Source organism: Fukomys damarensis, unplaced genomic scaffold (genome assembly GCF_012274545.1).
Source record: "Fukomys damarensis isolate Sample0158 unplaced genomic scaffold, DMR_v1.0_HiC HiC_scaffold_38, whole genome shotgun sequence".
NCBI lineage: Eukaryota > Metazoa > Chordata > Mammalia > Rodentia > Bathyergidae > Fukomys > Fukomys damarensis.
The window spans coordinates 16,536,238-16,550,496 of NW_022900950.1; the positions used below are offsets into that span (position 1 = coordinate 16,536,238).

General features: G+C 37.5%; 1 protein-coding gene across 1 annotated transcript; it reads left to right on the forward strand.

Annotated features, from left to right (window-relative positions):
* Nucleotides 1-509: 509 nt before the first annotated feature.
* Nucleotides 510-13,070, forward strand: Ndnf (neuron derived neurotrophic factor). The gene is made up of 3 exons (XM_010610961.2): nucleotides 510-697; nucleotides 7,253-7,377; nucleotides 8,996-13,070. Exons 1-3 carry the CDS (start codon nucleotides 510-512, stop codon nucleotides 10,387-10,389), a joined length of 1,707 nt encoding a protein of 568 aa, XP_010609263.1. The 3' UTR covers nucleotides 10,390-13,070.
* The last annotated feature ends 1,189 nt before the right edge of the window (nucleotides 13,071-14,259 follow it).

The window sequence follows — 14,259 nt, forward strand, 5'->3', positions numbered from 1 at the left end:
ATTGCCTTCTTCCATAATGAGGTAAGGATTTTCTCTCTGCAGGGAAATTTAGGCATCAAGTTTTCTTTCATTTCAAAATCTTTAGTGTCTGAAGTTCTGACAGATTCCTTCTTGACATCCTGAGATAGTTTGAAGAAAAAAATAAACGGGGGAAAGTTGCCTCCCAGCTCGTGTGCATGTATTCAAGACATATTGTACATCTCTAAATTAAGTTGCAACAGAAACAGTATTGACACTTTGGGAAGTTGCAGAATTGCCTGAGTGTGTGCCTGTACAGATAACCCAAACAATTGCTTCTGTTGTCCCAGGATGGCGCTGCCCCACTGGTGTCTGCTGTGGCTGCTGTTACCCCTTGCTTGCCTCCCAGCTCGTGTGCATGTATTCAAGACATATTGTACATCTCTAAATTAAGTTGCAACAGAAACAGTATTGACACTTTGGGAAGTTGCAGAATTGCCTGAGTGTGTGCCTGTACAGATAACCCAAACAATTGCTTCTGTTGTCCCAGGATGGCGCTGCCCCACTGGTGTCTGCTGTGGCTGCTGTTACCCCTTGCTTCAAGGACCCAGAAGCTGCCCACTCGTGATGAGGAGCTTTTCCAGATGCAGATCCGAGACAAGGCATTTTTTCATGACTCCTCCATCATTCCAGATGGAGCCGAAATTAGCAGTTATCTCTTCAGAGATACACCAAAAAGGTATTCTTCCTGCCATACTTTCTGTATCGTTGAGCTCATAAAGGGTGCCTTCTTCAAAGAAAGTAATTTTTCATACGTAATTTAGTTTAGCAGCACTACCTCTTTTCGCTAAGTGGCAGTGCAACTTTTTATCATAATTGAGACTGATTCTTATTGATTATGATTTCCTTTTGAGTGGAAAAGGCAGTTTTATGTGTTGTTTATGTTCTGGAATGATTATTCCTCATCTTCAGTATAGTAGGATTTTTCTAAGAAGAGCTCTATAGGATTGAAACAAAATTAATTGAATATATATGATTCTTCAAGGATGTGCATTAAGTTTTATGAGGATAATATTTCCTTAACAAATATGATCAGATTCTAAACAATCAAACCAATGATAAAAACTGACTGTGTTCATTTTCTTAACTCCAACATCAGCATTTAGTCTCACATTTCCAAATATTTTTAGAATATATCATATAAATAACATATGCATAAAACCCAACATATGGTGTAAACTAGTTATTTATACAGTTACTTTCCAGTGCTCTAACCCTTTCTACCTTTCATATTTAATCTCTGGATAATTTTATTTCAAAAACAATTTCTCCTTTTAACTAGAGAGAGACACATTAGTATTCCAAGAAATAAAATTGTCTTGCATCTTTAATACCTTTTCCCAAGACTGAGTTATATCAGCTCCTTGGGTCATCTTTGGAGTTAGAGCAATAGTAATAAGGGGAGGTGGAGCTGTAAACCTCTGCACTTAATGTCCAATTGTTATCACCACGTGGACAGTCAGGATGAGCTGGGTGCTCAGTTTCCCTATCTGACAAAAGTGAAGTAGTATGTGGGAATCATTTCATCAGTGTCTGAGTGAAATGATTTGTTTGAAAGAAAACACTAAACTAAGAACTGACTTGAAATATAAATCATTTTAATCTTTAACATTCATACAAATAAAGGCAAGAAGTGAAAAGATGGTTACATTAAATGAATTTGCTGTCTTGGTCTTCAGAAAGGCTCAGTCTGTCAAACAGGGAAGGACATACGAAGCAGTTCCAGTACTGCAAATTAATCTTTAATGCTAACTGAATCCTCACTGAACAGTTTGCTTTCCATATTGTTTCCGTATTGTTTTGTCCCTTGAAATTTTTGAGTACATTGGATCAAACAACTTTTCTTTAGGAATCACCTTTATTTCCCCAAACATTATCACACATTGCTTTCTTTGCTACATTCATTAAATACTGCATTCTATATTATATAAGTGAATCAATCAAATAAACAGTTTATCCTCTTGGGTCAGTCCGTTTTTTAAAAAACTAAATGTTTTTGCCCTAAAAATAGTGTTCAAAATTACATTTTGCTTTTTGCTTTGAAACAATGTTTATCATGAGCTATTACAAAATATTACTTCCCTCTCTTCCTTCTTGTCTTTTATTTGTTTAGTCTTTCTTTTTGGCTTTTTTGCCCAAAATAATTATGGGAGCCCTTCATATCCACAGTTGTGTGAAGTGCATGTTTACCCTAGCTAAAAGCTGCAGCCACAAGTAGAAACATCGTTGGGGGTCGGAGGGTTACACAATGGCAAACACACATAATCATTGTTGATATTCCAGCCAGCCATGAAATTTCAGATGCAGTTTAGCAGTGGTGAACAGAAAAAGACAACACATTCATTAATTGTTCTTATGTTTATACATAAATTCCAAGAACTAAATGTCTCGTGGTATGTTTATCCCTCCGTTTTTGGCCCTGGAAAGTAAGTATCTGAACACAGATCAAACCCTGTCATCTCTGATTCCTGGGTTTTTCCATATGCACTGTGAGCATGGTAGATGATAAATGCCTGCCAAATTGTTAAGTTTATTCACATTATCATTTGTCCTTCCTTGTTAAGTGTTTCAATATGGAAATCCTGGCCTATATGCAGTTGGCAAATCTAGGGCACGTGTACTTCAGCTGGCTGTTTGGTGTCACCAAAGGCTCTAAAAAGTTTGTCATCCTGACACCTATAGGAATTCTCTATTCCATTATATGTGCAGGGATTATCTTGTGGAATGCAAGTATTGTTGTATTTGCTATCAGTTGCCTATGGCCTGTCTCTAAATTACTGAGACACAGTTGCTTACTCGAGATAAACTACCTACTTGCTCAAAAGGGAAGGTCATAGATGAACTTGCCCATTATTTTCTACTTTGGAGTCAGTTTCATATGCTACTCACATAATCCCAGAACAGATAAGAAGTTTTGAACACTATTTCACCTACATAAAGCCAAATAAAATATTTTACTGTACCTCTTTCTTTGTCGTAGAGATAGGCTTAGTTGTGTTTATGTGATTAAAATCTCCCATTCAGCCTGGCCAAAGGAACAAAATTTTGCTCTCTCCAAATCATGCTGAATTAAGAGGTAAGCCTCTGACACTTCTCTTTAAGGGTGGTTAAGGTACACAAAACTGAAATAAACAACTCCCCGATTTAGTTATTTCAAGATGCTTTTCTACTATTTTACGAGTAGTTGTCTTGTTTTTCTGGGCTCTTCAGTGTATCCGTCTTCCCCATCCCACTCTCAACCCTCCATCTCTCTGTTCATCAGCTGTGAGGAGGAAACCTTAAAGTTTCACAGACATTCTGTCTCTTCAGACAGAAAGAGATTGCGGATGTACATATCCTCAGGCTACACTGATGAGATTGGTATTAAGATGCTTGACTTTAGTTTATGACCTCAGTCATTCATGCACCCAAATATGTCTACCTAGAACCTGCTACGTGGAGAAATCTGCACTAAATGCGGGGAATACACTGACATGGATGAGCTCCAGGTGGGCCCTTGGGGAAAATGACATAAAAAAGATCATGCAAATGTATAGCCACGGTGTATATTGTAGTAAGAGGCAGAAGTTAAAGTTGCAGGACTCTCTGAGAGTATATGAGGCCCTGATCAGAGTGAGTCAATAAAAGCGTCTCTGAAAAAATGACCCTTATATATATATCAGTCGGGGCAGAGTGGTGAACTTCAGATGGAGCAAACCACCTCCACGTCCCAAAGGCTGACGATGAGATTTGGAAAGCCAGAGAAGTCCTCTGTGATTGAAGTACAGAGAGCTAAAGGGGTAGTGAGTGACCTGGCAAGAGACTGGGGCAATAGGTAAGATCAGACCACTGAGGAATAATTATGGATTTTCCCTCAGACCTAAAAATCTAAAGCTGAGAAGGAGCTCTTAGCTGAAATCGTACGCTGTATTTACTTTTTAAAGAGATTGTTCTGGCACAAGAATGATTTGGAAATAGTAAAATATTTGGAGGTAGATATATAAGAAATAGAAATTCATTAATTCATTCAACAAATATTTTATGAAGAAGTCTTTCACTCTCTGAGTCTGCCCCAATGAAACCAGTGTCTTGACTGCTTACAGCTTTCATTCTAGTTTGGGGAGATGGAAAAAATAATGAAAGAAATATATCATAAGTATACAAGTGTAGTGAAGAAAAATGGGATAAAGAAGACCTTCATGGTAGGAAAGTGGTATTTAACAAAAGGGGGAAAGTGGATCATGGCAAGATTACACTTAAATCATGAGCTGAAGGAAGCCTAGCCACTTCCTGGAGGAGAAGTCTCTCAGGTAGAAGAAAAACAAGCACAGAGATTGTGATGCAGGGGTTTGTAAGAAACTGGTTGAAGGAGAAAGAAAGTAAAAGAAGACTTTGGAGATTTTGTTGGAGGCTATATGTGAAGGAACTTGTGAAAGATTGCAAATATGAGCCATCTTCCAAATGAATCAGATACTCTGGAGGGCTTGAACAAAAAGGAGTGCTATTTGGAAGGTATGCAAGGGTCACTCTGCCCAAATGGGGAGGGGTTCACAAAGGGGCTACTAGTGGAGCCAGGGAGATCAGTCCAGGGAACTTTGCAAGCTTCAGTCAAGAAAGAAGGGAGGCTTGGATCAGGCAGGTGCAAACAGCTAAGTTAGAACAAAGTGATAGGTTTTAATATATTTTAAAAGTGGATAAAACAAGTGTCTTCTGATCTGTTCCATATGGAATGGGGCAGGGAGAAAGTGAAGAATGACTCCAAAATATTTGTCCTGAATAACCAGAATGTTGGAGCAGTTATTTACTGAGAAGGGAGGGGCTGCAGGAAAAGCTGATTTGGGGGAGATAATCAGAAATTTGGATTAGACATCTTAAGTTTGAAATTCCGTTAATTCTTAGCGAAGATGGTGAGAAGGTGGCTGTATCTGAAAGAAGGCAAGAGTCCAGGTTGATGATTTAAATCTGAGATTTAACATAGAAGTTGTAAATCTATGAGTTTGGGGAGGGGTCACACAGAAAATAAAGGCAGGCAGAAGAGAGACGCCCATGATCAGACCTGAAGTTAACTACAGAGCTTAGAGGTTGGGGGTTAGAGGGAATCAGCAGAGGAGGAGAGGGGTCAGTTTGGAAAGCAGTTAGAGGTGGAGGTAGAAAAGGGGAGGCAAGAGACCCCACTTATAAGTGTATAGGATGTCAAACCTGCTTTTCTTTGCCACAGAATCAGAGCAGAACTCTGGGCTCCAAGCACTGACACCACTGGCTGCTGCTTGCACGAGTATGGGCTTTAAAAGATAATTGTGTGAAATCATCTCAGTTACTTGGAGTAAGAATACACCACATCTGTATAGTTCAACAATATTTTTATTTTCCTTAAAACTGTTTTGAGGCATCATTAAAAAGTCTGAGGAATAGGCAAGGCAAGAAATTAAAAGGAGAAGGTGAAAAAGTAAAAAGAGTCAACAAAAGGCCAATAACAAGTCAGTACATACCAGTTATAACCAGCAATATCAATGGCCTCAACTCACCAATCAAGAAAAATAGACTGGCAAAATGGAATAAGAAGCAAAATCCAACAATATGTTGTATACAAGAAACACACCTAGTGCAAAAAGAAGCCCATAGACTGAAAGTGAAAAGATAGAAAACAATTCTCCATGTGACAGGAGCCCAGAAAAAAACAGGGGTAGCAATCTTATTTGCAGACAAAGTAAATTTCAAACCAAAACTGATTCTAGTATTATTGATGTAGGACGGTACTGTATCATACTTCTATGAATGTAAAATATCTTGTACCTGCTTTATGATACATAGTAGGGACTGTGATTTATCAGAGCTTCATTTAATGATATTACTCTAGAATGTTCTCTTTCCAGACGATTAAGATGCTAATAACAAAAAAATGGTGCCAGGTACAACAACAGCAACAGAACTTTGCTGTTTTCTGGATATTATTCTTTTCTTTGTTTTGTTTTTTTTTAATGGAATGTGCTAAATAAATGTCTATAATTTTGTTCAGATGACTGCAGAACCTAGAAAAGCTGTTGCTGCTATCGATGTATATATATATTGAATTTTGGGAAACTTTAACGGTGCTGTCAACTTTGGAAAGTCATCCCAACTTACTGAGTTGAGTTGGCATTGTACAGAAATGGACAGCCATATTGTTCTAGAAATGTTAATTTTTTAATTTTTATTTTTACTTTTTTTTCCATGCGTACAGGGGTAATGCATCGTACTAAATATGTAAGGTCATATCTACATGGGTGTGATTACAGAAACTAATAAAGTATTCTCTAAATAATGAAAAAAAATAAGATAAGACTATAAGAGCAAGAAGCAATTTAAATATGTTCAGGGACCATTTTCATCTCCAGAATTAAGGATTATTTTTAATGTTACATCATTGCCTTTTCTCTTTTACTTTCCTTTTTAGTTTTATTTTAGGATTCCCTATTTTTAATGTTCATACAGAGATTTCTTTAACTGAAATACCAAATAGTTTCTTTGGTGTGAAAAACTATAATAGTACACAGGATCCTAATGAGATAATTAATAATGTGAAATAGGAAGTAAAGGGCTAAAGGTGTAGGGAAAGTGGGAAGGGTGGGGGAAAGGTAATAAGGGAGAGGAAAAAAATATGAGAAACTGAAAAAATGGAAATAAAGTGTTTGTAGATGGGGAGGGGAGGAGGGGGTGAAGGGAGGGCAGGGATAAGCGGAAAAATGAGAATCAAAGGATATGGAATAGTAAATATGAGTAAAAATCATTAATGTGATAATGTGAAGACTATGTTATCATGCCAGAAATCAATATACATTTCAGAACTACGTTGCTATGAAAATTACCTTTTGAAATAGTGGACAACTCGAGAGTAATATACAAACATCACCAAATTTATAGAAAACACAATGACTGTAAGGCAGCATACCCAGACATTCTTCTTGATTTTGGCTCACTTTGCAATGGCAGGGCCTATGTTAAATAATACTTAGGCAAATGTATGGAATGATTTTTCACCCCAAATCCTTTCGGTTCAAGTCTTTTTACTATTTATACCTTACTTGTTAATGCTAAATCTGGTTGCAGAACCTTGGGACTATTGGACTTCCACAGTTAAAGGTGTATTGTATCTTGTGCAAAGTAGCTGATTTTATTTGGTTAAAGAAATAAATATGAAAACCAAACAGTTTTTCCAGTAAATCTTAATTGCTAATGATAGAATGACCGTGGCCTGAATTGGTGCACTTTCCTACAGATATTTCTTTGTGGTTGAAGAAGACAATACCCCATTGTCAGTCACAGTGACTCCCTGCGATGCACCTTTGGAGTGGAAGCTGAGTCTCCAGGAGTTGCCTGAGGAGGCCAGTGGGGAAGGCTCAGGTAAGCAGCCGGACAGATCTGGCCTTGGACAGCTGCATGGATGGTTAGAAAATATACGGCTCTTTTCAAGTAAGAAAAACCCGCAGGGATGCACAGATGAAGCGGAAATTGAGATGGAGATGGGGAGAACAATAACACTGGTAGTGAAACAAAAGGTTAGGAGAGGTGGCAGGAGTATAAAGGATTAGGGAGAAGGCCAGAGGTTTGGCCTCTATGATGGTCATTTGCCATCTTGTCTGAACATTCCAAGGATTTCAAAACTATTGAAGCCTGGCTTTTTCCCACAAAAGTTCTGATTTAATTGCTATGAGGTGTGGCTTGGACACTGGAATTTTAAAAATCTTCCCACAAACGATTGAAATATGCAGCCAAATTTAAGAACCTCTGGGAAATAATCAAACAGGAGCAGAGAGACCTTTAGCAGCAAAGCCCAAGAAGAGAAAGTCAGAAGGAGGAGTGGGTTAGGAATTTAAAGTAGATGCACATAATGGAAAACAAATAGTAAGACACAAGTGAAATGAGAAGAGGCGTGTACATGGGGCCTGGAACGATGCTGATCCTTTTAAGGGCATCATAGCTTACAGGTGAAGCCTGGACAATTGGTGTTGTATAAAGCATGCAGCAAGCTATGACTTGCAATACAGAGCAAACATCACACTTAGCAAATACTGGAAATGGCTGTAGGTAGTGAGGAGACTTAGATAAAGAAAATGAACTCTTAGAGTACCAGTCCTGTGATGATTGTGTTCACCCCATAGTTCAGGGACGTACAATCCTATATACCTCACTTTCAGCCTGCTGTGATCAACTGGAAAAGTTTGTTCCCACTCTGGTTCCCCAGTCCTTCATCAGCTTCTGGAAACTTATCTACACATTGACATCTATGTGATATCCAATATTAACAGTAGTAAAAGATGGAAAAATTAATTTGGTTCCTTTACCTCCTCTGTATTATTCCCAGATACACATTCTGGATATTGAATCTTAGTTACTCTTGCTAGTGTTTTATATTCTGTATGTCAGTAATATTGTCCAGTCCTGCTAACAGTAGTGTCATGGCCGACCATCAAAAGACAAACTGGGATTCTTTCCGTAAGCAGATTGGCAGTCAGGATTAACAATCTCTACCAAGTTTACCATTTGATCTAAAAATTCCACTAATTGGATTCTGTTTTGAAGAAATAATTTAAATTCAGAAAAACATCTGCATACATAAGGGCATTATTTATATTGGTAAAAAAATCAACAGTATTATTAAATGAAAAATTGTGATTCAAAATCCAGATATATATGCATATATATGCATGATATATGATATATATATGATATATATGCATGATAATAAATGTTATTAAGTTATGGAGAAAAATGAGTAAAATAATACCAACTGCACAATAATATGTAAGGGAAAAGGCTGAACAGAAATAAATAGAAGTTGTAATAAAGCACTGTCTCAGGATAATGAATTAATGAATGACTTTTATCTTGTTATTTTTGCGTATATCTCAGTTTCTTATTATGAACATATATTATCTTTAGAATGGAGAAAAAATAATATAAACTCAGAGGTTGCAAGCCACTAATGACACCCAGCCTGCACTTCTCTTGTTCCTTCCAGGTGACTCTGAACCTCTTGAACAGCAGAAGCAACAGATCATTAATGAGGAAGGCACAGAGCTGTTCTCCTACAAAGGCAATGATGTGGAGTATTTCATCTCTTCTAGCTCTCCATCTGGCTTATATCAACTGGAACTTCTTTCAACAGAGAAAGACACACATTTCAAAGTATATGCCACCACTACTCCAGAGTCAGATCAGCCATATCCTGAATTACCATATGACCCCAGAGTAGATGTGATTTCCCTGGGACGCACCACGGTCACTTTGGCCTGGAAACCGAGCCCCACAGCCTCTTTGCTGAAACAACCCGTCCAGTACTGTGTGGTTATCAACAGAGAACACAACTTTAAAAGTCTCTGTGCAGTGGATGCAAAGCTGAGTGCAGATGATGCTTTCATGATGGCCCCAAAACCTGGTCTAGATTTCAGCCCCTTTGACTTTGCCCATTTTGGATTTCCTTCAGATAATCTGGGTAAAGAACGCAGCTACCTGGCAAAGCCTTCTCCAAAACTGGGGCGCCATGTCTACTCAAGGCCCAAGGTTGACATTCAGCAGATATGCATAGGAAACAAGAACATCTTCACCGTTTCTGATCTGAAACCCGACACACAGTACTATTTTGACATCTTCATAGTCAACACCAACAGCAACACGAGCACTGCTTATGTGGGTACCTTTGCCAGGACCAAGGAAGAAGCAAAACAGAAGACTGTGGAGCTCAAAGATGGGAAAGTGACAGATGTATTTGTTAAAAGAAAGGGAGCAAAGTTTCTACGGTTTGCTCCGGTATCTTCTCACCAAAAAGTAACCATCTTTATTCACTCTTGCCTGGATGCCATCCAAATCCAAGTGAGAAGAGACGGGAAACTTCTTCTGTCTCAGAACGTGGAAGGCATTCGGCAGTTTCAGCTGAGAGGAAAACCTAAAGCAAAGTATCTCATTCGACTGAAAGGAAACAAGAAAGGAGCATCTATATTGAAAATTCTAGCCACCACCAGGCCTAGTAAGCAGTCATTTCCCTCTCTTCCTGAAGATACGAGAATCAAAGCCTTCGACAAACTCCGAACCTGTTCTTCAGCCACAGTGGCCTGGCTGGGCACCCAGGAGAGGAACAAGTTCTGCATCTACAAAAAAGAAGTAGATGATAACTACAACGAAGACCAGAAAAAAAGAGAGCAAAACCAATGCCTTGGGCCAGATACAAGGAAGAAATCTGAAAAGGTCCTCTGTAAATATTTTCACAGCCAGAACCTGCAGAAAGCAGTGACTACAGAAACCATTAAAGCTCTCCAGCCCGGAAAATCTTACCTGTTGGATGTTTATGTCATAGGACATGGGGGACACTCAGTGAAGTATCAGAGTAAAATTGTGAAAACAAGGAAGTTCTGTTAGTCACCTGGTGTAGAGATATATAACATAGAACTCCAGGAAGGATTTTAAATCCCTTTACCTTTAGACTGACCACTCCCACAGCTGAGAGAAGTTGTGACCTGTACAAGTTGTGAGCTATGAAAGGAAGGGTATCAGCATGTATATATTGATGTTTATAAAACTTGGAGGAAACTTGTTCTAGTGTGCCCCTGTGGTACCTAGTGTGTGTCTGATGCTGTTGATGTCAAAGATAGAGGACATCTTGAAGGAAATGCCATCCCTTGCTTTGACCACTGCATGAACTGCTTCTAAATTATTTTATTACCTAAAAATTTAAACTATGCCATTCATTGCACACATCCACAAATGCAAAACATTCCTTTCTATAGATGCTAGGTTATATATAAATTATTTTATAAAGTCTTGTTTTAAATGTCCTTGTATCTATGATTGTAAACTATTAAATTCTTTTCCTGCTAAAGTACAGATCTAATCTAAGTATTAATAAGTGGACATCCCTCTAGTCAGTTATATTGCTGTTGTAAATTCTTATTTGTTGAGTAAAATGTTTAAATACTATATGTATCTCATGTACAAAGTTGACGTGCATTATATTCATGTACATAAAATTAAAGAAATTAGATTATATACTGTTCATTTTCCCAAGCAGCTACCTTGGTGTATTTAATTTCTAATCTGTCCCTAAAACTGTACCTTTTATGTAATTTGGCACCAAAATCGACCTTTTTTAATAGTTACAAGGAACTGCTATGTCTCTGTAGTTACTATGGTATTAGAAACAATTACTGATGTGTATATTTTGGCATTAAATAGGACCCAGCAGCAGTGAGAGTTGAGAGAGCTATAATAGTATTGATTTAAAAGAGGAGGACAAGCCAAATGGTTGTCAAATCATCCTTAAGAACCTGAACTATAACACATTTTAAGAATTTAAGTACAAAGTTAAGATATTTCAAGTATTTCCATCTGCTAGAATACTAGAAAAATAAGTATTTTAACCTCCAGCAGAAGCAACTTAGCAAATACCATTCAGGACTTTAGTAATAAGTAAGAGCTACTGTCTTCTACTAGCACTGGTCTGCAGCTCTTAAAATTTTTATGAATTTTTAAAAGTAATTTTGGTGCAAAATGCAATTTAGGTAAGAGATAACTGAAATGATCAGAAACTACAGAAAGGGTAGTGTTAAGGAGTTTAACATAGATTATGAGATGTCATGAGATCACTGGACCATGATTCAGAAATGTCTGGAAATTCCAATCACTTAAAATAATATATCTTTGGAAAAATGTATTCCTTCTAAACAGCTCCTTTTCCCATCTATAAACTCAAGAAGTAATAGATTTGGTAAGACGACATTGTTAGATGCCTTCAGTCATCAGTTGTTCTCTTTTGGAGGAATTCTATGACTATAAATTACAAAATTCTGTGAATACAAGTGGGGACTGGGTAATTTGTTTATCTCTACATTACCCCCTGTGTGGTGCCACTACCTTTAAGATAAGAGTGTTCATGAGTGGCATTCCCATGGAGTTCAGAATTGCTCCCACTAAAGCAGTGTAAGTGATCCTTAGAAAATATGCTCTGTTCACATTGGGGGGAAACTATCCCCCTTAGAGCATGTCTTCCAACTCCTCAGTATTAAGATATTCAAATGAAATTGACCACATCTGTGCAGGAATGACATCCAAAAGAATGTTTTAAAGATAAAGAAAACATACCCGATGGTCATGTAAGCAACCACCTTAGGAGAGACTTTAATCTTAAATTATAAGCGTGGTGACTTAGAAGGACAATTAACTTTGTTATATGATATGCATATGTATTAGTTTATAGAGAAATGTGTTAGATGAGACTATAATGAATCAGAGAGTCATTACTGCTTCTCAAGGTGATGGACTTAACTCTCAGATATTGCTTAATGCCCAGAAAACCCTGGGAACCAGGCCAAGTCAATTTAATCAAGCCTTCACTTTTCAGCCAGCTGTGATGGTGGTTTATAAATAGTCTGGATAAATCTGAGAATTCTTTCATGGTCCTAGTGAAATTTGCCTTTTTAATAACTACAGGAAAATGAAATACACATTTTTGAAACCAGTATTATTCACAAAAAAGGAAAATCTATTATAACTAAGTTCTCATATTTGCTGATGTGCTTAGATTTTAGGAGCATTAAGGTAAATAGGAACAAGGAAGAAAAACTTGTTATTAATTGACAAAAGAAATAGAAACTAGCAAAAAGGAAAGGACAACTTTGTCTGCTACGTTAAGCTCCAGGAAAGCGATATGCTTATACAGGTCATTTACAATCACAAATACAGTCGCATACATTGAGGAAGGAGTCTTCAAGGACATTTAGTTCACTATCTTTACTTTTCAAGGGCAAAAGGGAAATTAAACACCAGAAATACAGATTAATAAATTAAGAATTTCTCATAGACAAAATAGCTAAGTAATGGCATTGTTTAGACTCCAGAATTCTAACCAGAATACAAATCTCCAATTCTTGACGTAAAAAATCATCTGTAGATCATTTTCCAAAAAGAAATGGATAGTTTAATGATTTTAAAGCAATTTATACTTCAAAGCCATTTCAGATTTCCTTAAGAATGTATGCATTGCACAGTTTTAATCCCAGCAGTCTGGAAGGCTAGGACAGGAGGATCACAAGTTCAAACCTAGTATGGGCAACTTAGTCACTTAAGGAAACCCTATCTCAAAAACAAAAATAACAACAACAGGGATAAAACTTAATAGTAAGTCCCTGGGTTCAATCCCTTGTACCACAAAACAAAACAATACATGTATTACCTATAACTGACCACTTCAAACCACAAATTTATAAGAAAAAAAAAGTTCTGGTCATTTTGTTAGTTTTGAAGACAAAGTATATCTAGATATATCAAAGTAAGTCTAGGTTTGTATGCACACACACTTGAGACTTAAGATCATCAGTCTACTCCTTTAATTATAAACTCTACCTTTTGAAAATCTAAAACATTTCAGGGCCGGGGTTTAGCTCAGTGGTTTGGTGGCCTGCCTTGCAAGCACAAAGACCCAAGTTCAATCCCCAGTATCAAAAAAAAAAAAAAAAAAATTAAAACATTTCAGAATTCATAAAGAATTCTGATTTTGGGGGTTAAATTAGTTACGTTATAGTCAATGCCTGGATTGAATTTTAAAATAATTATTCAGGGATTAGTTCTGAAAAGGACTTATCCGCTCTTGATTTTTATTACTCAGAACACATTTGAAAATACTAAAATTTCACTGTCCTGACCAGACAAATGACAACACTTCAAGTTTTAGAAATTAATGCTGACAAATTTTAGCATTTGAAAAAAGCTTGATTCATAATGGTTTTTGAGGGTGCAGACATCCTTCAATGAAACCACACACTCAGACACAATTTGGTACACATTTCACACACTTGAGATTGGTCCAGAAGCTTTTCTCATACCTTACTAGCCCCTTCCACCGGTCTTGTAGTTCTGTGATGTCACTTTACAGATGAGGGAATTGAGGCCCAATTAAGATTAGGAGCTAGATTCCTTTATTCCCAGTTAGGATTCACTCTGGTCTTCCCTTCAGCACATTTTCACTCCGAAAATGTCGCAACAACTTGTCCAGAGTGTTTGCTACGTCTCTATGCACTAGCTGGTTGGAAGCAAAACAAAACAAAAACTAGCATGCGACTTAAACAGCAAGGTCATCTGGAGCATCTCCAGCCACTCCCTTCCACAATTCAATGTGGTGCAACAGAGATGAAATCGGCTGGGAACTGGCCTTTTGCCTCTCTCCCCAGGACCACACAGAGTGACCACTGCCAAGCGTCGGCTGTTCTCCATTGAGAGTTGTCCATGGGACCTGGG